The sequence below is a fragment of the Pipistrellus hanaki genome (genome assembly GCF_964339955.1).
Source record: "Pipistrellus hanaki genome assembly, chromosome: 15".
Taxonomy (NCBI): domain Eukaryota; kingdom Metazoa; phylum Chordata; class Mammalia; order Chiroptera; family Vespertilionidae; genus Pipistrellus; species Pipistrellus hanaki.
The window spans coordinates 7,635,309-7,662,287 of record NC_140517.1 but is presented as its reverse complement, the minus strand read 5'-3'; the positions used below and the strand labels follow the sequence as shown (position 1 = coordinate 7,662,287).

Genomic DNA, 26,979 nt, shown 5'->3' with positions numbered 1-26,979 from the left:
AAGAATACTACAGAGTAAATGCAGTGTGAGGAGTTATGAAGAATTTGGAAAAGCCCAGCTTCTGGGTTGAGCATTGACCGACCTATGAACCAGAAGGTCACAGTTGAATTCCAGGTCAGGGCACATGCCCAGGTTACAGGCTCAGTCCCCAGTGTGGGATGTACAGGAGGTAGCCGATCCATGATTCTCCCTCATCATGGATGTTTCTATCTCTCTCTCCCTCTCCCTTCTTCTCTGAAATCAATAGAAACATTAAAAAAAAAAAAAAGAATCAAGGAAGAGAAAGAGAAGGGGGAGTCATCATTTTAAAAATACAGAGCAGGAGAAGGAAGCTATATTTATTTGTACAGTTTTTAATTTTAATATAGAGAATAAGAATCATCAGCCACTTGATGCACAATATTTGAAGAAACCGAGCTCTGATGTATTGTGACAACTGTCATGAGGGAACAATAGATCCATACAGATCCGCTCTTCCTAACCCTCTGTAGGTTAACTCTCTGTTAACTAAACAGCTCCCTCACTTCCCCTTCCCAGTGGTTTTGCCTCTGGCTTGCCTCCTAGGAAGGTCAGCAGGCCTCTTGTTTATACACGTCTAATTATCTCTTTCCTGGGGGGACATAGACATGCAGTCCCCTGAGCTTGCCTCTCTATTATGGGGCATAGTCATATCTGGATGTCAATATTCACAATGACCTATGCTCATAGTCATAGTTAACATTGACTAGTGTACCTGAGAACCACTTGTAATAATAGCTCTTGCTGATGATCTCTCTCTCTCTCTCTCTCTCTCTCTCTCTCTCTCTCTCTCTCTCTCTCTTTCTCTCTCTCTCTCCCTTCCTCTCTTTCTCTCTTTTTCTCTCTCTCTTCCCTGCAAGGTAAATATTACTCTCCCAGTTTACAAATGAAAAAGCTGGAGCCCAGAAACCCCATGAGGTGTGAGCCTAGTTGCTCTGGGTCATGTGGATCATAAATTCTTAGAATGTAAGGATGTGAAGTTCACCTCCTTGCCTGTCTCCTCTCCTGTATCCTTCGTACCTGACTCAGCGTTTGATGTGCAGTAGGTCCTCAGCACACATGGGTGGAATGGCAGGTTTATTCCTCGCCAGCTGTTTTGCAACATGACTTCTTTGTCTATTCAAAATAAACCTCAGGGCATTTTGTGCCACCTGCCCTCTTTGGTCCACAAACAGGAGCATGGACTAATGGGTACAAGTAATTTGGTGGATTTTGTTTTTAATAAAAAGGAGGGGTGGGGGCTAAAACACATGATAATAAGAAAGAGTGGAAAGGAGGCGTGAGTTCTGGGCCAGCGGAAGGTAATTGATGGTACACTGGTAGGATTGAGGGCTCTCTCTCAGCAGAATTGAGAGGTGGCAAGAGGAATGGAGGAGGAGGAAAATTCTCTTTTGAGAGAGAATGTGGAGGAAAGGAGAAAAGTTACTCTGCTGGGAAGAAAGAGAGCCCGCAGCGCCAAAGCAGAATGTTGGAGGATTTCAAAAGCAGACCTTGCAGAAGGCAAAGAAGAAGTGGAGGAGGACATTGGGTGGAAAGGCACCAGAGGAATGGTGAGAAGATTATCCGGGGGTAGTTGGGAGCTCTGTGCCCTTGAATTATTATAGATGCATCAGAATTATTATAGGTGCTTCTGATATGCAACTGCTCTCAATATCTGAACACTGTGCACTTTTGTACGCCTCAATGTTTTATAAGCATATTTGGCAGAGAAGGAAGAAAGCAATGTAAGCATGGAAATCCTAGAATATTGTCAGGCCCGGTCTGGTTGCTGAGCTGACTTGGAAGGGAACTGAGGCAAGTTTTCAGCACGTGTCCATGTGCTTTGTGGCAGCTGCCATCGTTAAAGGAATACCCTCCCCTTTTTGGCCAAGCCCTCTCATTGAAGTAGACATGCCCTTCTGATCCGGGTTAAAGCAATTGGAAGCACAGTGTTGCCCCTCATCTCTGAGCCTTGGGCTGTGCTTTTTTGGGTGAGGAGCCTGCCCAGCCACACGTAGAAGTTATGTGGTAATCATTTGTTGCAATGCTCAGTGACCCATGGGGCTAATGCATGACTTATTAGCTGGAAATTTCTCTAAGGATTTGAGGTTGAAGAATTAGTTCATTGGAAACATTTCATCAGCAGAGGCAGTCTCTTTGCTAGAGTCTCACTTACTCTCTGCATTTTGTAGATATTTGCTATCAGGGTTAGTGGGACTTTCCTGAGTGACGAGTTCCTGAATTGGTTTTGCATCTCTGGGGTAGAGATTACTCAACAAGGAAGAGCAATGACTATCATTGGTGGCTAACATGCAAACTTACCAAGCAGAATCCTCTGGAGTTAGCGATCCACAATCAGCTAGAACCTCCAAGGTGTAGGAGAGACAAGTTGATGAAATAGGAAGTTCTAAGATCATTAGGTCTATGACTTTCTCAACCATGTTGAAGCTCACAGAATATGTATCAATTAACCAAGGTCACAGAAGTTCCTATTCCTTCATTGTTTAGCAGGAACTGTCATTGCTACCTACCTGGATAGTTGTGATGTGGAAAGATGAGGTAACAGTAATAATAATTATAATAGCTACATAGGTGAATATCTACTCCATGCCAACCACTACCCTAAGCAGCACCTTATATGCATATAGACTTTGTACCTGTATAGGGCCTGGCCCAAAGGAGGTTCTATAAGATATGGAGTATTATTATTATTTTTATCATGATTGGTCTTCACAATCAACCAGCAATAACGTGGTATTAGTGGTAGTTACAGTCATAGTAATAGTTATCATCTAATGACTATTTTATTATTGGCTAAAAAGCAACTATATCTATTCCTATATCTATATCTATATCTATGTGTGTGTGTTCCTAACACATGTTAAATAACATAATAATATGCATTATCTGTCTTAATAATCATCTTAAGAACACCCCCCCCAAAAAAAAAAAAAGAAAAATTGTGAGATAAGAACTATCTCTATGAAGCAGAAAAGAAAACAGGTGCTCAGAGACATTAAGAAAACTGTCCATGTTAATGATAGCTCTTGGAAATGGAAGGGCCAATCAAACCCAATGTGTGATCTGAAACTCCAGGCCTAGACTGAGTGGCTCAGGGTTGAGCCTCAACCTATGAACCTAGAGGTCATGGTTCAATTCCCAGTCAGGGCACATGCCCGATTGCAGGCTTGATCCCCAGTGTGGGAGGCAGCCCATCAATGATTCTCTCTCATCTTTGCTGTTTCTATCTCTCTGTCTCCCTTTCTCTCTGACATCAATAAAAATATATTTAAAAAAACAACAACAAAAAACACCCAGGCTCCTCAAACTTTGTAGGCTTCAATCCATATGACATGCTGGACCTGACTGAGGTATGGGGCCAGAGTTTCAGTGGGGCAGGAGAGGAATCACTACCACCCAGCATTGGGAGATAATATCAATTCACTTCATATTTGAATCTCTGTTATGCTCTGTGAACAATGCTGTTTCATACAATGTGAGGTAGGTGTGTAAAACATCTGTTGTCCAGATGAGGAGACTCAGGGCTAAGAGCTGAAACAAGTTTCTTACCTTTATTTAGACTCAGGTCTCCATACCAGGTCCATTTCCCAGTGGACACTGCCAACCCCCTGCTTTAGCTTTTCCACAACTCTGCCATGGAGAGAAGCATCCAAGCTTTAGCGACGTTCACTTTGCTTCTTTAAGCCACCCATATTTCTTGTATGTCTAATTAGTTATTGGAATTACAGCTTAAAGGAAAGAATAGAGCCATCATACTCTTCACAGAAATAATTCCACTTGATTGAGGAGTCATCAATTGTGAATAGGAATAATTGCAAGGATTTCAATGGAACATGAAATTGGCAGTTTGAGTCACATCAGTTATTGGCTAGTCCTGTGTTGATGCTGGAAAGGGGTGGCCTGTGCAGAATTGCTTAATAGGGGAATCCAGGAGCTGCAGAGGAGACAGTCCACACACACATCACTCCGCCCAGAGTGTAAAACTATAGAGACAAGGCATCATTGTCAATTCGCTTCCAACGATTTCCCGTGCCATTGCCTGTGGATATGGATCTGGACATGCATGTGAACCACACAGGACAGGGAAGAAGAAGCTATAGTTATGTAGTCAGAGAATATACTGCCTCCCGAGACAGGAAATTCCCATGCAAGTAAGTAATTTGTATACATTGAGATACTGGATGGATCCTCGTGGTCTAATTTACAGCTTGCAAGCCTACTGTTCTCTAGCACCAGTTTTCAAGCATAAATGGGGAGGATCATGTAGAGTTTGAGTCGCATATATATTCATAAATATATTTGAACTCTATAAGTCAAGATTCTGTAAGTCAATGAAAGAAGTCATGTCTGCCAGACTCGTGTTAAGATGCTGTGATAACATAGGAGGGGATTGTTGGAAAAGTATCTTAGTAAGCATGATATGGAGATTTTTTTTTGGCCAAAGGGGAGTGGGTAATTTCACTAATTTATTTATAACTAAAATTCTTGAGGCCCGGATTTGGAATCAGTCTATGTGACATGGCCTGAGACCTTTCTCGTTGCTGGATCATATTCCAAGCATTAATAGTCATCTAATAACACATTTTCAGCTAACTCATTTTACCTATAAATAATTTTAGGAAAATGTGAATGTCATGTATGTCTGTCTATATGCCAAGAGAAACAAATAATAATGGCACTTGAAAATGACAAGAAAGACTAGGGCATTATTGGTAAAGCATGTAAGAAAAAAGCAATTATTTTTTTCATGAATTCACCTTCAATTAATTAAATTCATGAAATGTTACTAGGATACATAGTTCCTCAGCATTGCCCCTCCCCGCCCTTTTTTTTTTTTTTTTTTTTTTTTTTTTTTTTTTTTTTTTTTAGTAATCCTGAGATTATCTGAAATATTAGAACACTAAACCATAAACATATACTTAGGCACTTAGTACAATAAACAACTCAAATGTCAATTATGAAATGGGTAAAATATCCAGAGAAATAAGGAGAACCCCTGGGTTCTTTAATCTCAAAATATAGTCACCTCACTTGCATTCGCTGAAATGTCATGACCTTATGACCTTCCTCTGGAAAACTGGCATGACCTTAAGATGTGACTCAGGAGATGGTCTGGAATAGCCCTGGGCATTTTTTGAGCCTTGAAGGTTGCAAGACTTAGGCTCAAATCTTGATACCCTCCTCCCCACTTGGTAGTTCTGCTTTGTTATCTTTGTATCTAAAGATCTCTGGACCCTATAGACAGGACAATTACTGACATTTATCCCATGTTTGCATACTCCAATACTGAGTCCCCCTGGCAGCTAGGAGAAACTCTGTTACCATGTTTTCTGCCTTTCTTTTCCCTCCTTCATCCCTCCTACCTTCATTATTTTCCTTGGTATTATTTTATTCTTTACTTCATTGGTTGAGCACCCTTCATGTGCAAGAGATTATATTTGGTTCTGGGCATCGGAAGATGGATAAGACATGGTTCCTGCCCACAGTACTTTGCTCTCACAACAGGTTGAAATCATAGAGGACGCGGTGAAATGGAGAAAAGACATAAAGGTAAATGCCATGAGGAAGGTCCTAGCAGAGATGCATGAAGATGGAAAGGAAGAGAGTCCTTAGTTCTACCTGGGAGGGCATCCTTGTCTCTGCAACATCAGAGCTGGACCTGACGACATGAATGGAGTTCTAAGAGGCCGAGTGAAGGCCGAGAGTGGTCTGGACTGACTCTCCACAAAGTCGTGCAGGCACCAAACTTCTATAGCAGTGGTTGAAGTGTGAGGAGTTATTAAGGAACGTCTAAAGCAGTGGTTCTCAACCTTTCTAATGCCGCGACCCTTTAATACAGTTCCTCATGTTGTGGGGACCCCAACCATAAATTTTTTGTTGTTGTTGCTACTTCATAACTGTAATTTTGCTGCTGTTAGGAATCATAATGTAAATATCAGTGTTTTCCGATAGTCTTAGGCAACCCTGCTAGCGGTTCTAAACCTATGTATACTTTTAAGCTATGTAACCTCAACCACTAAGTTAATATTTGCCTTGCTACATATTTATTTAAATTGGTTGCCTTTACAAAATATCAAGCAAAAAGCGAACACACTCTAACACAAAAGCGAGAAAGGGAATTTTAAATTTTCTTGGAATAAGTTCTGATTTTAAAAGTATAAAGTCAAATGCTGTCAGCAACCCTTTGATTACTGATACATTTCATCAATTAGCTTTCCAGTTATATTGTTCTGTTTGACAAAAGAACCAGAAATAGATAAGAAATGTAGTAGTTTCTCCAGATAGCAACTATTTTATCACCCATCTATATGTATGTATCTTCCTGTGTCTGTCTGATATTTGGTCTGTCTATCTGTCTATCATCAGTCACCACCCATCTCGCTAATTCATAGTTCTAGTCACGAAGAAAGGGAGACGCAGGAGGTTTTGTACCTTGTGGAGGCGAAGTTTTCTCATGTGTCACTTTCTCCTTTGTGACATATTCATGCAGGTTGGGCATGATTGAAGTGATTACACCGAAGCTATTCTTCAGCGACAATGTGGGCATGTGTTGAGGTAGCTCTGGGTATATATCTTTTACCCACATCCTAGGTGGCATGTGGCACAGATCCCATGATTGCGGAAAGTATGGGTGCAGCCTGTGACCCCCCCCCACCCTAAAAGTCTTATTGCTAAGTGAGTTTGTGCCACTTAATCTTATCAACAAAGCCCCCCTTTTACAGATAGTAAGATAACAACCGCACATTGAAATGGCAAGAGTTGCGGGGATGTGACAAAGCCAGTGGTTTCATAACAGGATATCGTGTTCAACAAGTGGCATTCCAAAGAGGAGTCGAGCACAGCATTTCTCATGGACTGCAATCTCTGAGCGGCAGGATCTGGGGGGCCCACAAAGACTGAATGACAGTAATCAGCCTTCACGATGACAAAGGAGTTAATCAGCATCTCCTTGCCTTTCTCGGGCAGCCTCTCCATCTCTGATAGCACAGAAATTATAAAAAGAAGTCTTCCTGACGGGTAAGGAATGCTTCCCAAATGATAATGCCGAAGACAATGGGAAGAAAACACACACGCACACACATACACATGTTTTAAATTTTTGAGATGTCTGAGACTGGATTCTAATCAGAAGCACTCTCTGAATGATGAGGCACGAAGAGCAGCTGCTTAGCACGTAGAGGAACTTAGGCCGGTCTAGGATTTAAATTCTTCAAGTGCCGCACCGGAGAAATCTCCATTTGATTGAACAAATGTAAGATAAGACCGTGTCTTTTAAGCACTGGAGAATGAAGCACCAGAAATATATGAGGAAATTAGTTTCTCCAAATGCAGATCTTCTATCACCATCTATCATCTATCTATCTATATCTATCTGTCTATCTATCTATCTATCTATCTATCTATCTATCATCTACCATCTATATCTATGTATGTATCTTTCTACCATTATCTCTCTCTCTCTCTCTCTCTCTCTCTCTCTCTCTCTCTCTCTCTCTCTCTCTATCTATCTATATCTATCTATCATCTACCACTATATGTATGTATGTATGTATGTATGTATCTATCTATCTATCTATCCATCCATCTATCCATCTATCCATCCATCTATAATCAAACAGCACCCATCAATCTAATTCATAGCTATACTCACAGTCAGTGTGTTCACTGGAGGGTAGTGAATGCCAGTTTCAGAGCCAGATGGTCCCCTTCCCTGTTTTAATCCTCCTGCCAGGGTTCATCTCCATTCCCATACCTTCCCATTCCTGCTCCCCAGCGCCAGCTTCAATACCTGCATTGAATTAAATTCTTGGAGGGTGGACTGTTTTTCATTAATTGATTTTTCTGATTAGATTTTCAAAATGAAGTTCCAGGGAAAAACTTCTAAAATGTATTTGTTTACATTTCTTGTCTGAATTGAATCTCACTGAGTGTTATCGAGCATCCAGCGGGACCTGCTTATCCTCCTGAACACCAATTGTGTGTGTGTTTTTCCTTCTCAACACATTAGTGCCTCTGTTTTCAAGGAAAAGGTGTGTCCCAGGATATTCTGTGATTTACTCAAGGGGGATTAGGGAAGGGGGTCTAACTCTAAACCCTAGAACAACTGTTGAGTTGGAAAGTTACAAAAGTCAGAGCTACCAGGGGTAGTATTTTATATCAGATCAACTCCAAGTCATAACCCTGAAATTTCCATTGGGAAAAAAGAAGTTGGTTTTATTTTCTGTGAGGTTATTTAGCAAATACGCACATCAAGGAGTTTTACTAATTGTCCCAGAAGAAAGAATGTTGTCACGCTGATGGCCATAAGTTGAACACCTGAATCTGTTGCCAAATGGATGTAATGGGAGTTTCAACATCACGTTGAAGTTTATGAACACATTTCTTAGCCTTGAGAACGTGTGATCATAGGCATGTGGGAGACATAGGCATGTGGGGTTGAGCATGACTGTGACAGAAGGAGACACAATTCATATTTTGGGCAATGGGAAGTTATTTAAAATTAGTACCATCAGCCCTAGCTGGTGTAGCTTAGTGAATAGAGCCTTGGCCTGCAGATTGAGGAGTTCCTGGTTTGATTCCAGCCAGGGGCACATGCCTGGGTTGTGGGCTTGATCTCCCAGTAGGGGGCTTGCAGGAGGCAACCAATCAATGATTCTCTCTCATCATTGATGTTTCTATCACTCTCTCCCTCTTCCTTCCTCTCTAAAATCAATTATATATATATATATATATATATATATATATATATATATATATATATATATATATATTTTTTTTTTTTTTTTTTTTTTTTTTTTAATTAGAACCATCATGCCCTGGATGGGTAGTTCAGTTGTTAGAGCATTGTTCTGATATGCCAAGGTTGTACAATAGATTCAATCGCCAGTCATGGTACATAAAAGAATCAATCAGTGAATGTATAAATAAGTGGAACAGCAAACCAATGTGTGTGTCTCTCTCAAACTAATACATTAAAAATTGAAAATATAAAATTAGCACCATCACAAGGTGTTTTAAGTTTTTTTATACTGGTGAAAAGAATATATAGGGAGTTCCTATCTATCTTTTAAAAATCAAAGTTGAAAATGAATAAAAACACTTCTTAACTGAGCATTTTAGCAATTTTTGGGGGGCATATTCACGGGTCAATTTTTTTTATTTCTCAAACCTCAGAGGAAAAACAGCCTGATGACTGTATTTTCTGCTCTGGGTAGGTTGGTATATAATACCAAACAACATATATATGTATGCATTTTTATGTATATATAAATATGGAAGTTCTCTCACCCACAGAAGACACAGCCTGAGGCTCCTAGGGCTTGGGGTAATATGTGAACCAATGCAAATAATTTAGGGAGAAGCAGAAGGACATTTTTTTAGGCAGTTTTAAATGTATGTTTTAGGAGCTTATAAATATTTTGCAATATTTATGCGAGTGGATTGAGTTGCCTTTTGAATAGGAATTTTAAAAAATGTTAACATGTCCCAACCCAATGGGGAATAAATAGGAGAGCAAAGGGCACTTGTGTGTTCTTCCTAGCCTGCCTTTACCGTCACCAAGTAGCAGAAAAATGTTCCAGAAATTCAATCTTGGGTTTTCTAGTGAGTTACTGCTTGTGAGGTTGAGACTAGAGAGGGGGGGTTGGGGGGAGACTCAGACAGAGCAAGCACTGTTTATTATACAGTTTGTACTGATATAATAAATTATATGTCCCCCATGCCCTCATGAAACCTCGGGGAGACTCCTGCTTGCCTTAGAAATCAGGAAAACTCCTCCAGATGTTTCAGAAGCAAAGAGGAAGTGTGAAGTCTCCCAGATGTGCAGCTTCCAGTGGGGTCATTTTGAGCAACTAATCTAAGTGATTAGGTAGTCTTCTCAGTTTTACAGATAAGCAACAGGCATGTTATTCATTGACATACTTTGTAATTGTAGATATGCATGTAGGAATGGCATGCTTGGGACAGTTGTATGTTATTCATTGACATACGTTTTACCAGTAGATGTCTGTGTAACAATGTCATGCTGGAACCACATTTGACACTTGGGTAAGGAGCAGGTATTCTAACCATATCTTAGAGAATTCTGGCAGGAATGGAGTGATTGAGAAGAGTTTAACAAAGAAACTATTGACCACGAAATGGCCAGGTTAAGAGAGACAATCAAGGGATAGTGATCTAAGTTTGAGTAATGCCTATTATTTCTTTTTTTCCCCCTTTTCTTTCTGTTTTGCTTTATAGCCCTAGAAGTGTGATGTATTGAGTTATAGTATGATATGATCAAATCCTGAGACAAACAATTGTAATGAAATATAATAATGTTGCCATCAGTGTTTTCAAATAAGCATAGATATCCAATTGAGTGTTCCCCAGATGGGAGGCTTTGATATGAAAGTTATGTCAAGGTTAAATAAAGTATATAAGAACTCAGCTCTCTCCTGAGCCTGCCCACTGCCTGGGTAGATTAGATTTCCCAGAATACTCTTGGGCCTTGCCAGCTACTCAAATGATGCAGAGACTTGAACTTCTCACCTTTTACAGACAGATGATTGAATTAGACTATAGGAGTTTAAAAACAAAACAAAACAGAATTACAACTTGAGTGGATAAGAGTGTAGCTCATCCTCAGTTTGAACTGAACCTCTCTGATGTCCCTGGGTTAGAAGTAAGGAGGAATTATCTTTAATCTGAATAGTTCTCTTTCATTTGGGCCAGACGTACAATACATATCCATTCAATAGGAATATACTAGGCTAGTCATGATCATTTTTTTTATGGGGAGGGGAATCCTATGATACAGACTTCAATAAAAATGCAGGGCACAGAAAAATATATAATATTCTTATAGTAAGATAGATGGCTAATCTTTGAAATGGAAATAATTGCAATATCAATTAATATGGAACTAAGTTACCCATAATACACTCATAAATGAACAAGGATGCACCTATAAGAAGTAATAAATTAAACTTCTATGTGCTAACAAGAAAATATCTCAGTCTGACCAGCATGGCTCAGTGGTTGAGCATTGACCTATGGATCAGAAGGTCATGGTTCAATTCCTGGTCAGGCACATGCCTGGATTTCTGGCTTGATCCCCATTGTGAGGCATGCAGGAGGCAGCCAGTCCATGATTCTCTCTCATCATCGATGTTTCTCTCTTCCTCTTCCTTCCTCTCTGAAATCAATAAAAATATATTTAGAAGAAAATATCACAAAGACATCCATTGTGTGAATTAATGCCTATATCATGATCACATTTGTGGTTAAATGTTTATATACATATGCATATTTGTATGCATATTCAAGTAATGGCTTTAGAATTATTCACATATGTTTATCTAGGAAAAAAATTATAAGGGTAAAGAGAGGACAAAATATAGATTTTCAGAATAAGTTCAGGCCCTATGCAAATGTTGAATCTTTAACAAGAAAATTAAATTATTAGTACAATTGACAAAGAGGCAGATAGATAAAGCCCTGAAAATAAATCAGAAGAAAAAACCACTTATTTTAGCACAGATGATTTTAGGTTATTCCACATGATTTTTAAAATGTTTAAAACATTACCCTGTTTTCGTGATCTTTCTGTTTTTCTTAAGTATTTACTTCTTTTACAATAGAGGTGTAAGTAAACAATTAAAGTATAAATGTAGTTGAAAAAATAGTACCTTGGGATTTAGACACTTGCCTATGTTAATTCTGATGGGTATCTTATTCATCTGAATTGATTCCAAAAATGCATTTACTTCTTTCATTTCAAATGTACTTGTGAGCTTCAGAATAATTTATCTTTGACCTCAGAGCCTTCCAGCTATTTGTGTATTTACTCCTCTTGTAGGGGAATTGGAGCCCATGATAAATTGTAGGATTCTTTTACTTGCAGGGTTTCCCTGGGTAGTTGAGGCTGTGTTATGATTTATACTTTAATTTGGTAGGCAAGAGCATGCCATTCAGTTTACTTTGGAATGTATATTTTTGCAAGTTTTAAAAAAGACGTGATAAAATAGATTTTTGCAAGTTATCTACTGCTGTCTATGAGTCTAATCTTTCTTAGTGTTGGCATCACAAACACATTCCAGCGAAATGTCAAAAGAAAACTGAAAATTGTGTGAGTGGGGACTTCTGTGTGTTTGTGTATTTGTGGTGTGTGTGTGTGTGTGTGTGTGTATGTGTGTGTGTGTGTGTGGTGTGTGAGAGAGAGACAGAGAGTGTGTGAGAGAGAGAGAGGTATTTATACATTTATTTTTGAATGAACTGTCTGCTTGAAAATCATTCTTCCATTTCTCTCTCCATCAGCAATTATAAAAACTGCCCTTCCCAACATGGACAGAGAAGCCAAGGAGGAATACCTGGTCGTCATCCAAGCCAAAGATATGGGTGGACACTCCGGGGGCCTGTCTGGGACCACGACACTGACAGTGACTCTTAGTGATGTTAACGACAATCCTCCAAAATTTTCCCAGAGTAAGTGAATTTCCTGCACTGGATGAGAATCTAAGTATGATGTTGTCATTCGAATTTATAATTTTCATTATTTATATTTATATTATAATTAGTATATGTTATAATTATTCTATAAAGTTCAGATTTATATGATAAACACCCAAAAAGCCAATTGCCATCATTTAGTGTGGTTTATATACAAAGTATGGCAACCCTCTTGTCATTTGGTACTAAATGCACCCTCCTTTTACAAAGTTTAAATAAATTGTAATAGTTTCCAAATATTGAGTATGTATGTAGTTAAAGTCTTGGAGCTGCAACTGCAAGATGTGAGCATATTTCTCTATTCCATGGTTCCTTCCATTAAGAAATTTTGATAAAGTGATTAAATGCACCTCCGATATTGTTCTATTGATAGTCCTACTTGTCATATAAACTAAACTATATCTTCAGCATCTGAGGTGAGAAAGGCATATACAATTGCTGCAAAATAAATACTTTTCCTCAGCTGAGGGAACACCAGTGATCACTGACTGGACTCTTCCCTGCTAAGGACATGATCAGCCTCAGAAAACTCTCCACAGCCTTCTAGGCTGCCGCCATCAATGAATCAGGGAGACCATCATCATTTGCCAAGATTTTTGTACTCTCATTGAACCCCTTTTCTTTTGAGTATTGGTCAGAGTAACTGGATCTCGAGAGATGATTGGGGAAGGTCTTTCTGGCATGGAGACTCTTGAGTTGAGGTATGAATGATGATTAGGAATTAGCTGAGACAAGGTCAGATCAAGAGATTGGGGGATGGGCATTGCACCTAGAGGAAAAAGCAGTCCAAACATCCTGTAGAAGAGCGGGTAGGGCCCTGCATGGGAATGGATAGAATTTCACAGCAGGGAAAGCACAGACGCTGGAGAGTTAGTTTAGGCAAGAATTAGATGTATTGGATTTGTAGTCCTTTGTAAGTACCATGAGTTTTACCCTAACAGCACTGGGAAGCATTAAAAGATTTAAAGTTGAGCTAGGCCAGTGTGGTTCAGTGGTTGAGCAGTGACCTGTAAACCAGTAGGTCACGGTTCGATTCCAGGCGAGGGCACATGCCCAGGTTGTGGCCTTATTTCCCAGTAGGTGGTGTGCAGGAGGCAGCTGATCAATGATTCTCTCTATCAATGTTTCTATCTCTCTCCCTTTCCCTTCCTCTATCAAATCAATAAAAATATATATTAAAAAATAAGTTGAAAAAATGAGAGAAAAGATTTTAAATGGTAGCTTGAGTAATAGGATTTGATTTCAGGGAAATCAGAGAAAATGAAAGCTGCCCTTTGCCCAGTGTCTTCCCCACAGGGCAGCCGGTTAACAGGTGGTTGTAGTCATTCATGTCAAAGTGATGGTAGTCTTGGCAAGCCAGGGTGTCTCAGTGGAAGTGGAGAAGGGTGCATAGTTGCAATAGATATTTGAGAGCTTATGATAACAAAAATCTAAGGAGAGATTGCATTTTTAGTTGAGGAGGTGAATTATCACATTTCTGACATGAAAGACTATTAGATGCATACTGGTACATTTTGCTGGGATAGGAAATACCTACAGGAGAACCAGTTGTTGAAGTAAGAGAGCGATGAGAGGACAGAGAGAAAGACAGGGAGAGAGACAGAGGTGGGATTGCAAATGACACAGTTGAGGTACCTTTGAGAATTTATCTTCCAAAATTTCAAGGTAGAAGGAACATGAAAACTGCATTTTCACTGAGAAATTTCACATCATTCATAAACCAGACAACAAGGCAACCCCCTTTAACAAGGTTCTTGGAATGGAGAAATACCATTTATCCCATCCTTCCCCCAACCTTGTCTTTCTTTGTCAGTTGCCATTAGAGTTAATGCTCTAAGTTGCAACTCTTCTTTCTTGCAAAAAGGATTGTTTCACTTCAGCGGTGGCAGATGAGTTTCAGAAGTGTTAATAACTTTCTTAAAGGTAATAACCATTACACATGATCACATTGTTAGAGATGATGGGAGTTCACAGAATAGAGATAGCTAAAGAATTGTTCCATTTGCTTGGTTTCCCAAGACTTTCTGCATCAGGACAGGCATCGAGGTGAGGTCCCTTGCTGCCTTATTTACTTAATAACTATTCCTGAATGGAGCATCTCAAACCTTACCTGGAATAAGCAGTCTGAGGGAAATGGAATCGTTGCACCAATTATGAGAGAATTGGGAAACTTATACTCAACAGTATGATTTTCAGTGCATGCCTTATGGCAAAACTATTAGGAAAACATTTTGTTCCCCAGTCCCGTGGTCGGCAAACTGTGGCTCTCGAGCCACATGCGGCTCTTTGGCACCTTGAGTGTGGCTCTTCCACAAAACACCACGGCCTGGGCGAGTCTATTTTGAAGAAGTGGTGTTAGAAGAAGTTTTAAGTTTTAAAAGATTTGGCTCTCAAAAAGAAATTTCAGTCGCTGTACTGTTGATATTGGGCTCTGTTGACTAATAAGTTTGCCCACCACTGGCCCAGTCCCATCATTTCATGACGCTAAGGGACATCCTTCTGTTGCCATTAAATAAAAGGGAGTCTGTGCTAGAAGGAACCCTTCCCCATCATCTCAGCTAATCTTGTTACAGTGGGTAAAATGAGCCCGAGTTTTTCCCAGGGACCCAGTGATTGAGTTCAAACCACAATTAAGCCATGTTCCCTAGATGTAATTTTTCCTTTTGGGTTTATAGTTCATCCAGTGTTCATTCTCCCCTTGTTTTTGTTGCAATGGGACTAACACGTCCTGGTTGTCTGCCTTTGGATTCCCCAGAAACCGGCACTGAGACAAGAATTTGATTATAAGTAGTTTATCTCGGAGATGAGGCCAAGGAATGCCAGGAGGGAGGTGAGGATGCGAGAGAGAAAGACAGGGAGCCAAAGATACACATTACCGAGCCAGCTACCGCTGTGCGGGCCTGGAGCTTAGTCCACTGGGGAAAACTCTGGAACACTGTAAATTAAATAAACAAGCAAAAGGGGGGGGGGGGGGAGAGTAGGAATGTTACCCTAACAGAGAAGGGAGGAAGCTGGGATGGGAACGCTAGTGAGCGGTTTGAAGGCTGCTTCTGTGGGGCATTCATTTCTCTCCTGTTCTGGTCTGACAGGCAGGGCCACAGTGGATTCTGAAAGCCAGAGAAAACCCTCAGGCAAAGAAAGGCAGGAATTGGCAAATGAAATGCAGGGCACATAGGCACTGAAGTGGTAAGAGCCAGGGGTCATGTTTCCAAAAGCTTCCCCTCCACCAAAGAGGAGGAGGCACACTAAGGCAGCAGCCAAAGCGATCTGAATGAAGATGCCACTAATTAGCCATGTTTTACTGCGCCCACAGGAGAAGCAACACACACTGTAATTGTATTTTGCCTGGAGAGTTTGGAAAGTAGGATTTCCGGTTGTTCAGAGCAGCGAGGAGGGACTTGGGTAACAAACCAGAGGAGTGTTTTGTGTGTTGGAACAGCTTGCTGCAGGGCACAGTGGAAGTTTAGTAATTGGGTTTTATCAAACACGGTCTGCAAGTCTGTAAATACAGAGGTCACCGCAAAAGTGACTTTCTGTGCATTACACGTTGAATCTTCCTGTGCCGAAATTAGCTTACTGTTTTATGGTGGGCAACAACGAATAGCCCCACAGGCAACCGATGTGATTGTACAATCCATTGGAAAGAACTCTCACATAGATTCGCTAACATCCTGCTATCCAACTACACTCTTGGTGCACGTGTGATGGGATAAATTCCATATCTCAGAAGAGTCTCAACAAGACTTCACGCCTTCTGGGAACTCTGTCTCTGACTCATTGAAAATATTGTGCATTCCACAACAAAAATAATTTTGAAACATCTTTTCCACATTGTAGTGGTAGCATTTGCACAAGTACCCAGAAGAACGGAGGTGCCCAATAAATACCGTGTTTCCCCGAAAATAAGACATCCTCCGAAAATAAGACCTAGCGCAACTTTGGGAGAAAAAATTAATATAAGACACTGTCTTATTTTCGGGGAAACAGGGTATTTGCTAAATGAATGAATGAATGAATGAATGAATGGAATCTGCACGGTGCTCAGTGTTTGTCCTCTTTCCTAAGGTCTGTATCACTTCTCAGTACCTGAAGATGTGGTTCTTGGCACTGCCATAGGCAGGGTAAAAGCCAATGATCAGGATATTGGTGAAAATGCACAGTCGTCGTATGACATCATTGATGGGGATGGCACAGCAATCTTTGAAATCACCTCTGATGCCCAGGCTCAGGATGGCATTATAAGACTAAGAAAGGTAAGCTGAGATTTTGTTCACATTCAGAATACCTCTTGGGAACTTGAGTTTCAGGGTTTGTGGGAGTTGGGTGGACTCTCTGGTAAAGTCTTAGAGCAGGTAGAGGTGTCTCTTCTTTAGCTGCAGACAAAGTGGAGCTAATTTTACACCTCATACCCCTTGGCCCCACTTTGCATTATCAGCCAAAGCTCTGGGAAAGAGTTGCCATGGTGATGCTGGCCACCAATTTCATCTTCTCTCCCATCTACATCACACTGCCTTTTCCAAAACTGCAGGAATGTGTAGGGAACTCAATACTTGAAAGGCAACTCTCAAGCAATGAGGGGTGCAGATTGGGGGACAGCTCCTATTCTTTGAAGAAATTATTTTGAGGCATATTGTCTATGGTTCCGAAGAGGACTTCGAGTGGGAAGAAGCCTCACTTGCCCACAGAGTTGGCGAGTTCAATGGCTTTTAATGTTTCGCTATATTAATTCTCCCCATGGCTGCCCTCCTGCTTCCTGGTATGTCTCCACAAATCACACTGAAGTCTTTCTTTTTAATATGTTTTTATTGATTTCAGAGAGGAAGGGAGAGGGGGAAAGAGAGAGAAATATCAATGAGGAGAGAGTATCATTGATCGGCTGCCTCCTGCACATCCCTAGACTGGGATTCGAGCCCACAACCTGGGTTTGTGACTTGACCTTAAATCGAACCATTACCTCCTATGCATAGGTCAATGCTCAATCACTAAGCCACACCAGCCAGGCTCATCATGGGTATTTAGTTTAATGTTATCCTTCATATCTCTGTCATGAAATAGTCCAAATTAATCTGTAATAATAAAAGCATAATATGCTAATTAGACTGGACAGACCTTCTGGACTTCAAACTGGACATCCTTCTGGACAAAGCCACTGTGGTGGAGGCGAGGCAGAGGAGATTAGGGCCAATCAGGCAGGCAGGTGAGCAGTTAGGGGCAATCAGGCGGGCAGGTGAGTGGTTAGGGGTGATTGGGCAGGCAGGCAATCAGGTAGGCAGGCAGGCCAGCGGTTAGGAGCCAGCAGTCCCGGATTGTGAGAGGGGTCCCAGATTGCCAAAGGATGCAGGACGGACTGAGGGAGACCTCCCCTCCATACATGAATTTTGTGCACCAGGCCTCTAGTTTTTAAGTAGTTTTGCTTGTTCATGAATAAGAAGATAGATGGTGAACCACACCATTGGGAGCCCATAATTTTTCCCTCTGTCCTGATCAGTATTACACCGAAATAGCTCCAAATGTACTCTGTAATTCTGTGTTATATTGCATAGGGATCTGCAATCCACTGCTCATGCTCTTAAAATCCCCTGTTGAAGAGATAGTGGCATGTTCTGGATTCACCTTTATATACAAAATACAATTTAAGATCAATTTTGAGAAAAACAATGCATTTATTTCAACTGTCTTTTTGAGCAACCCTACCTTTATACACAGCTATAGTTTAGGATTCAGCATTGCAAAGTGTTTAAAAATAGAGTACAGTATAATTATGCTCGAGTCAATTATTGAATAACCCAAAGCCACATTTCTCTTGGCTAATGATTCCTAATGTCATTTTTATTGTTATTACTAACTGCCATCCGTTGTTGCCACAAGGTGCTTTTATAAGCTGAAGCAATTAGCCATTGGCTGTATTTTTATTCACAATTATTCATAAACTTAGAAGCATATACTACACATTTTAACACCAAGAAAACACATGTATTTTTCTCTAGAGAACATTGTGGAGGGGGTCATATTTTCACCATTCATGGGACCTCTTTTTTGTCGGATAAAACCCTAAGGACATTAGGATTTGGGGGGACACTGTCACTCTATTAAGCTAAGAATTAAACTGAACACAATCTGTCACTCTTATCAGTGTTTCTGAAGAACTTGAAATTGCAAATGCGTTACAGTAGGGATGGTTCGCAAAATGCTGATGTTGAGTCCTCTACTCACAGGTACATGCACCTAGTCATTTTAGAATAGACAGGGAAGTTTCCTAGAAAATATTTCAGAAAAAGTCAAGTCCCATTAGATCTGAATTCAACTATAAAAATCAATACAAAATTTGAAATGATATCTAAACTTATACAGGAGTTGTGAAAGAGTTCATGAATGCTGGCTTGAGTTCCAGCTTTTTTTTAAAATTTCTTTATTAATTGAGGTATTACATGTGTCCTTATTCCCCCATTATGCTCCCAACCCCCCCATTTATGTCCTTACCCCCTGTTGTCTGTCTATTGGTTAGGCTTATATGCATGCATACAAGTCCTTTGGTTGATCTCTCCCCATTACCCCCACCCTCCCCTACCTTCCCTCAGCTTCTTCTCTTTTTTTTTCTCTCTTTTTTTAAAATATATTTTTTATTGATTTTTTACAGAGAGGAAGGGAGGGAGGAAAGGAGGGAGAGAGAGAGAGAGAGAGAGAGAGAGAGAGAGAGAGAGAGAGAGAGAGAGAGCGCTAGAAACATCGATGAGAGAGAACCATCGACCAGCTGCCTCCTGCATACCGCTTACCGGGGATGTGCTCGCAACCAATGTACATGCCCTGGACCAGAATCAAACCCAGGAACCCCCAGTCCGCAGACCAGACCGATGCTCTACCACTGAGCCAAACCGGTTTCCGCAGCTGCTGCTGCTTCTTCTTCTTCTTCTTCTTCGTCTTCTTCTTCTTCTTCTTCTTTTTTTTTTTTTTTAAATCTGCATTGCAGATTGAAAGTTCTGTTTCTCAGAGGAAATTGCAAAGAAACCTAAATTGTGTCTTTGAACCTTGACAGATGTACTTTCTTGAAGTCTGAAGTGTTCTGCGTTGCCGGGAATTGGACCATAGGGTTGCCAAGCAGATGCCCTCCGATTATTTAAGGGGATTATGTTCTTTCACCCAGCTATATTTACCTAGGTCATTAACCACAGTCTCTGGGACTTTTAAGGAATGAGTTATTAATATGTCAAAACTATTGTCAGTAATGGTGCAATGAGGTCATTTCAATTTGCTTTTAGTGCTTGGTTGAGACCTAGGGAGCTATAGCTACTCATCTTTCCATCTTCTAAATATAAACACAAATACATATGTGTCTGCATATATATTTCTTTACACGCCCACTTGCTTCATAGCACAGGACTCATCATAGGTCTCTAAGAATACCCCCCAAAAAAGTAAACCTTGCAGGCCTGCATGGCTCAGTGGTTGAGCGTTGACCTCTGAACCAAGAGGTCATGGTTCAATTCCCGATCATGTTTGGGTTGAGGTGACAGTTTGATTCCAGTCAGGGTGTGCCCTGGTTGTGGGCTCGATCCCCCAGTTGGAAATGGCAGTGGGGGGGGAGTGCAGAAGGCAGCCAATCAATGATTCTTTCTCATCTCATTGATGTTTCTATCTCTCTCTCTCCCCCTCTCCTTTCCTCTCTGAAACCAATAAAAACATATTTTAAAAAATAAAAAATAAATGATAAATCTCATTTTTAGCCCCATGATCAGTCAAGTGGCAATGCTTTGCAAGTGAAATAAGAAAGCGCTCTTTGTTGAGATTAGTGCTAAATTATGCTTTATAATGTCTCCTCGCCCTAAACAATGATTATTCCTCGTACTTCACATTTCACATGCTGTTGCAGAAATGCTAAAATATTCTTCCCAGATCGAGATAGTTTTTGATGCCACCTTATCTCCTCCCAGCAGAGGCTCAATTAACTCGGCTGATTGGTATGCAGGTCGTGGTATCCCTAGTAAAATTTTATTAGGACGCCGAAGTGAAATTTTGATGGCACAATTCATGACTGTGACTATTCTGTGCATTTCCAAGTGAAATGAGCAAAACAAAAACGCAACAATAGGAGGCTAGGTTTCCACCGAGCTTGGATAATACACAGACATCCATAAATGCCCGCACAATTTACAGGTTGGATCTGGGGGAACGGAGAGGGATCCCATTACGCCTCACACATGGGCTTCCGTGCACATAGTGATCATCCATCAGCATTATACTCATTTGTTCTTGCTGCTGTGGTCATTAGTGAGCCACATTCGTCTTTGTCATTTCTTAACAGCCTCTGGACTTTGAGACCAAAAAATCCTATACGCTGAAGGTGGAGGCCGCCAATGTCCACGTGGACCCGCGGTTCAGTGGCCGGGGGCCCTTCAAAGACACGGCCACGGTCAAAATTGTCGTGGAGGATGCTGATGAGCCTCCTGTCTTCTCTTCACCCACCTATCTCCTCGAAGTTCATGAAAACGCCGCCCTGAACTCCGTGATTGGGCAAGTGACTGCGCGGGACCCTGATATCACTGCCAGCCCTATCAGGTACATGTCTTTTCCTGGCTATCTCAGATGACAAGCACATCCGTATAAGATGCAATGACATGTGCATCCTACATGGTTGCCTTAGGGACTAACCTCACGTGATCAAAGAATTTTGGTCAATGCCTATTGTGTGTGCATATGCATGTGAACATGGGTGCATGCATACATGTGTACACACATGCACACACATCAACCCAGAGCTACCTACAATGCCTAAAGTCAAGGATATCAGGGTGAAATCAGGGTGAACACAGCTCTTCCCACGTGCAGAGAGCTCAGTGAGAATGCAAAATTGCATCCGTTTTCGGATGCATTTGGGTGGATCTTTTATATTATTTTGTTTTTGCTTGTTTATACATTTCCTTTTTTTTTCTAGCATTGCTGGATTTTCTTCTCTCTCCATTGACAGTTACAGTAAATTATATATGAGAATTTAGAGGCATGAGACCACTGTCTCAACATATTAAGAGACCCCTCTTTTATTTCTGTATCTGGCGTTTGGCTTTGCAATTATCTGAGCATTTCTGGTTGGTCAGCATATCTGGACTGGAGACTCTTAGATAAAATCTTTCTCTGCCATTTCAAAAATACCTTTTGTTTATACTTTCCCTGCTCAGAATTATTTCCTGAGATGAGAACCGATCCTTTATTAAAGTTTTTCTGCCTTTTTTTCTGAAATGAGACTCAAACCTATTTTTTTCTATTGAACTGTGCACAACTTTTCTCTTTGGCCAGTCACCCCAATGACAGTACAATGCTCAAGCTAAATAGCATTTTTTCCCCAATAGCACACTGCAAATCTATAACTTGTACACTGGTCTCCAAGGGTGAAGTGTTGGCTAATGATGTGTTTGAGAGTGGATTTCAAATATCGTCTTAGAAATGTTTGCTGTAAAAAGAGACAGGAAACTTAATGGAGGAATACAGTTCTAGAGAATTGTCCAGTTATTCTGTAAGTCAGCTCACACCCAACGTGTTCCCTTGGGTTACGGGCATTCATGTCCTTCTAATTTCTTTATTCAGAGAAACTCTAGACAAATGAGTTAATTTATTTATTACATCCTCATCCCTCACAAGAGTGCTGACATGATAAGGTTGGAAGGGCAACCCAGCAAAATAGCCAGTCAGTGCCCCAAATAATTTGAGTTTGGGCACAAAATAATTTTTTTTTTTTGATCCAGAAAAGATATTTTTAACGCAAACCATTTCTAAATTCAGGATAATATAGAGTGTATCCCATAAGGATACAAAAAAAACACCCAATGTTTTCTTCAAAAGAGCCCAAATTCTAAGAAGGTTAAACTTCACCTGGGGATTTGAGGAATGGTCAGTTCAGTTGTCCATTCAGCTATAGACATACAGAATGGCCTGCATTTAGCTAAGAGACTTACATCTTTCAAAGGGCCAAGGGTTGAATACAGCAGCAGGAGGTATCCAAAAAATACATTACTATGGATATCCATTTTCTGACCAAGTCCTGAAATGACTTCATCTTGAGATCCTGTGATAGCCCTAGCTATAATAGTTTGCTTGGTGAATAGAGCATTGGCCTGCGAGTGAAGGGACATGGGTTTGATTCCACTCAAGGACACGACCCCCATTTGGGGGTGTGCAGGAGGCAGCCGACCAATGCAATGATTCTCTCTCATCATTGATGTTTCTATCTCTCTCGCCCCTCCCCCTTCCTCTCTGAAATCAATATATATATAAATCCTGTTATAAATTAGGATTTTTTTTTTTGAATGAATGAATCTTTCCCATTTTCATGTCACTTCATTTCCTCTGGAAAAAAAAGAAAAGAAAAAGAAAATATGACAGAGAAAGGGGCAATGGTCAGTGTCTGCACATCTCCAAGTGTAAGTGACAGCATGTGAAGGAAATAAGCAAGATTGGTCCAACTGAGAGGCCTGTCATGGGGCCTGTTTGGCACTTGATTTGACAAGATTTCTGCTCTTGTTAGAGGGAACACACAGGGGGCTCTGGAGTATGCCAAGCCAAGGGCCCTTGGGGACATGAGGAGTTCAAATATCAGGGCAATCAACTCCAAACATGAAATCCTTGGTCCCAGCAGGAACTGACTTCCTGCGCGGAGGCATGGTCTTAATCAGCTAGCGATGGGGTTGGAGGGACATTTCATACCATAGTGACAGTTAGCTCCAATTGGCAGATCTGGGTACAAATCCAGGTTCACTGTCACCCCACCAATTTTTGCACATTTTATAACCTATCCCTTTACTGATGTTCAAATGGCCAGTCACTGGTAACAATTTCAGTTCACAGGAAATTGAGGGATAATTATCGTTGTAGTTGATAGTTATTTTTTTAAATATAATTTTATTGATTTCAGAGAAGAAGGGGGAGGGGCAAGAGAGATAGAATCATTGATGAGAGAGAATCATTGATCAGCTGCCTCCTGCATGCCCCCACACTGGGGATGGAGCCCACAACCCAGGTGTGTGCCCTGACTGGGAATCAAACCGTGGCCTTCTGGTTCACAGGTAGACACTCAGCCACTGAGACACATGGGTTGGATTTCGCTGTTATTTTTATTATCGTCACTGGTATGAATGACGGGCATAGAGAAGGCGTGAACCTGCTTAGTAACAACTGCCCAACTTGAGAGTATTTTGTTTTGGGACAAATCAAAGGGAATTTGGGATGATATTACCCGGAAGAGATGAACAGATAAAGTACCATTTTATGACACGATGGATCTATACTTCTGATAGATGTTAGGCAGGTGCTGGTTTCTTGACATCTATGGTCCTTCCCCAAGAAGGGGCGGATGCTGTGTCTGAGCATCTCCAACAGGGCTGGGATGTGTTCTTCCCAAGGTGAGCCTCACACAGGTCTGATTGGACATGGAATCACCAAGGGCATTTTTCAGCATCTGGTCTGCATTTTGGTAGTTGCACCCCAACCCCCACCATCCAAGTCCTAGAGAGAAGCTTTTTTTTTTTTTTTTTTTTTTTTTTCCCCTAATGCACAATCAGTGGATTTGAGTAGAAAATTAAATTTCCTGGTGAGCCAGGGCACTGCATAGCTCCTTATGAGCCTAGCAGACAGATTCAGAGCCATGTAACCTTTTAAAACAGAACTAGAGGACGTGGGTATTCGGGGAATTACTGAGAAATAAAGAGCAAAGCACTGCTGCCTCTTTAGGACTGTTGCGTTTTATATACTGACAAGAACGTATGCATCTTTTGGGGGAACGTTTACGTGGCCATCTGGCAGGAAATAGGCATTTATTGTGTCATCTGCTGTGTTAAAACATGCGGTCATTTATTGGTTGGTTGACTCTATGTCCAAAGACTAAATAACTTTTTCAAGCACATTGTCAAGCAGGAAATATTATGTATTTTGAAATTTTTATACTTAAACCTATACATATAAGTATACACACACACACACGTACACACATACATATATATACCTATATGTACCTATATCTATCTAGAGCTATATCCACATCTATATATCTACATTTATTTATGTATATATATATCATCTATATCTATAGCTATTCTACCTACCTCTATATCTACCTATCTCTATCTATATATACCTCTCTATCTGTATCTACCAATCTCTATATCTATCTGTCTATATCTATATCTACCTATCTCTCTCTCTTTATATCTATATCTATATCTATATCTATATCCATATATATATATACATATATATATATACACCTATCTCTATTTATCTATGTCTACATCTATATCTCTACCTATATCTATATTGATACCTACATCTACATCATCTATATTTATATCTGTATCTATGTCTATGTCTATGTCTATGTTCGTATACTTCCTTCCAGGTAATTATAGGCAAATCCATGGTCTTCCCATCTCCCTGCTAGGAAAATTAATTAAACATTTGCTACTTTCTTCAATACCAGATGCTTCCCAGTAATAGAGCATGAAGTTCTGTAAACAATTTGAAAGATTACCTCACTTGAACTGAGACTGAGGTTTAAATCCTATCACTGATTCTTCCCTGTTGGTCAGCTGGTCTCTGGAATTCTCTGAGACTCAGTTTCCTCACCTGTGTATTGGAATAATATCATCTTCCTCACAGGGTAACTGAGATAATTAAGTGAAGCCATTCAATAAAATAGATTGTAGCAATTAGTATTACCAGTTAATAAAGACACCATCGATGTCATATGGTAAATGCAGATTGAAAAACCTAGTATTTATTTCAGCAAAGATTCTTCTACTAAAGGTTGCTTAATGGACACAGAATGACCTGTTGTTTTTTTGATAGTTCTAGGCTAAATAGTCTAACCTCATTTAATCTCATTTTCCCCTGCTACTGCTGTGAATATTATCACTAGTGAGTGCTTATTAATATGTGGCCGGGAGATGCTAAATATACTCATTTTATTCCCTAATACCTCTGTGAAATGACATATATGCTCATTATCCTCATTTAACAGACGCAGAAACTGAGGATAAAAATATCCATTTGCCCTAGTTGAGTGGTCTGCAAACTCATTAGTCAACAGAGCCAAATATCAACAGTACAACGATTGAAATTTCTCTTGAGAGCCAAATTTTTTAAACTTAAACTTCTTCAAAATAGACTCGCCCAGGCAGAAAACCGACTTCTGCGCATGGGCCACGAAGTTTCAATAGCACTGTACGTGTGCGCCCACAAGTGATATTTTGTGGAAGAGCCACACTCAAGGGGCCAAAGTGCCGTATGTGGTTAGCGAACCTCGGTTTGTCGACCACTGCCCTAGCTGGTCAGTAGCTAGATTGTTGGCAAGAGAACTGAAGGGTCCTGGGTTTAGTTTCAGTCAAGGACATGTACCTTGGTTGCAGGCTTGATCTCTGGCCCCAGTCTGATCCCATGTGGGAGGCAACCAATTGACACATCTCTCTCACATCCATCTCTCTCTCTATCTTTCTCTCTCTCTCTCTCCCTCTTCTTCCCTCCCTCCCTCCCTTCCACTCTCTCTAAAAATCAATGGGAAAAATGTCCTTGGATGAAGATTAATTTAACAGCAAAAACAAAAAAGACTCAAGAGCCTAGTGTCAATGCATTCCTGTGATGCATAGCTGTGTTTTTCTGACAACACAGTGCCTGACTTCAGTTCCTATGCTGCACTCCCATTCCCTGCGACCTCTGTGACTCCAACCATATCTCTGCATGTTGGGATGGCTTCCCAGGAACCACTTATAATTGAAAGAATAAATTATTCATTCTCTAAATGGCCTCATTCAATCCAGGCTGCATTGCTAGAAAGAAGGAAAGTATACCAGGTCTGAGGAATGAATCAGTGTGTAAGTGGAATGTTCTTTGCTCATCCTTCTGGCCCCTCAGTATAGGTTTGTTATTCTTGACTATGAACTGCATCGTGAATAGGAAAGTAAAAGAAAAAAACAATGTTATTGTTATTTAATGCATCAGACATATGTATTATATACTAGAGGCCTGGTGCATGAAATTCATGTACTCGGGGGTCCCCTCATCTCAGTCTGCACCTTATATAGTCCAGAAGCCCTCAGGGGATGTCCAACTGACAACTTAGGCCTTCTCCTCACAAGGAGTGGGCCTAAGCTATCAGTGGGACATCCTTAGCACTATAGCAGAAGTGGGAGAGGCTCCTGCCACTGCTGCTGTGCATGCCAGCTGTGAGCCCAGCTTCTGGTTGAGTGGCACTCCCCCTATGGGAGTGCACTGACCACCAGGGGGCAGCTCCTGCATTAAGTGTCTGCCCCCTTGTGGTCAGTGCACATCATAGCGACTGGTCGTTCCACCATTCAGTTCATTTGCTTATTAGCCTTTTATTATATAGGATTATTTCTTACAAAAGAACATATGTTATGATATGATTCCAATTTAATGAATGAGGAAGCCTAGAAGGATACACTTCCTGTGTGTGGTGCTAAAGCAGAGGGTGTG

The 26,979-nt window shown here is 40.7% G+C and overlaps 1 protein-coding gene across 6 annotated transcripts in view; it reads left to right on the top strand.

The window, feature by feature from the left end:
* CDH8 (cadherin 8) overlaps positions 1–26,979 on the top strand; it is a 303,401-nt gene that overhangs the window by 165,421 nt on the left and 111,001 nt on the right. For all 6 annotated transcript variants that reach the window (XR_014792854.1, XM_084860691.1, XM_084860690.1 and 3 more), the window contains 3 exons: positions 12,316–12,483; positions 16,573–16,760; positions 20,807–21,060. Coding sequence is in view for 5 of the 6 variants with exons in the window: in XM_084860691.1 (XP_084716817.1) it covers positions 12,316–12,483; positions 16,573–16,760; positions 20,807–21,060 (610 nt within the window). In the remaining variant the exon portion in view is untranslated. The remainder of the gene's footprint in view (positions 1–12,315; positions 12,484–16,572; positions 16,761–20,806; positions 21,061–26,979) is intronic.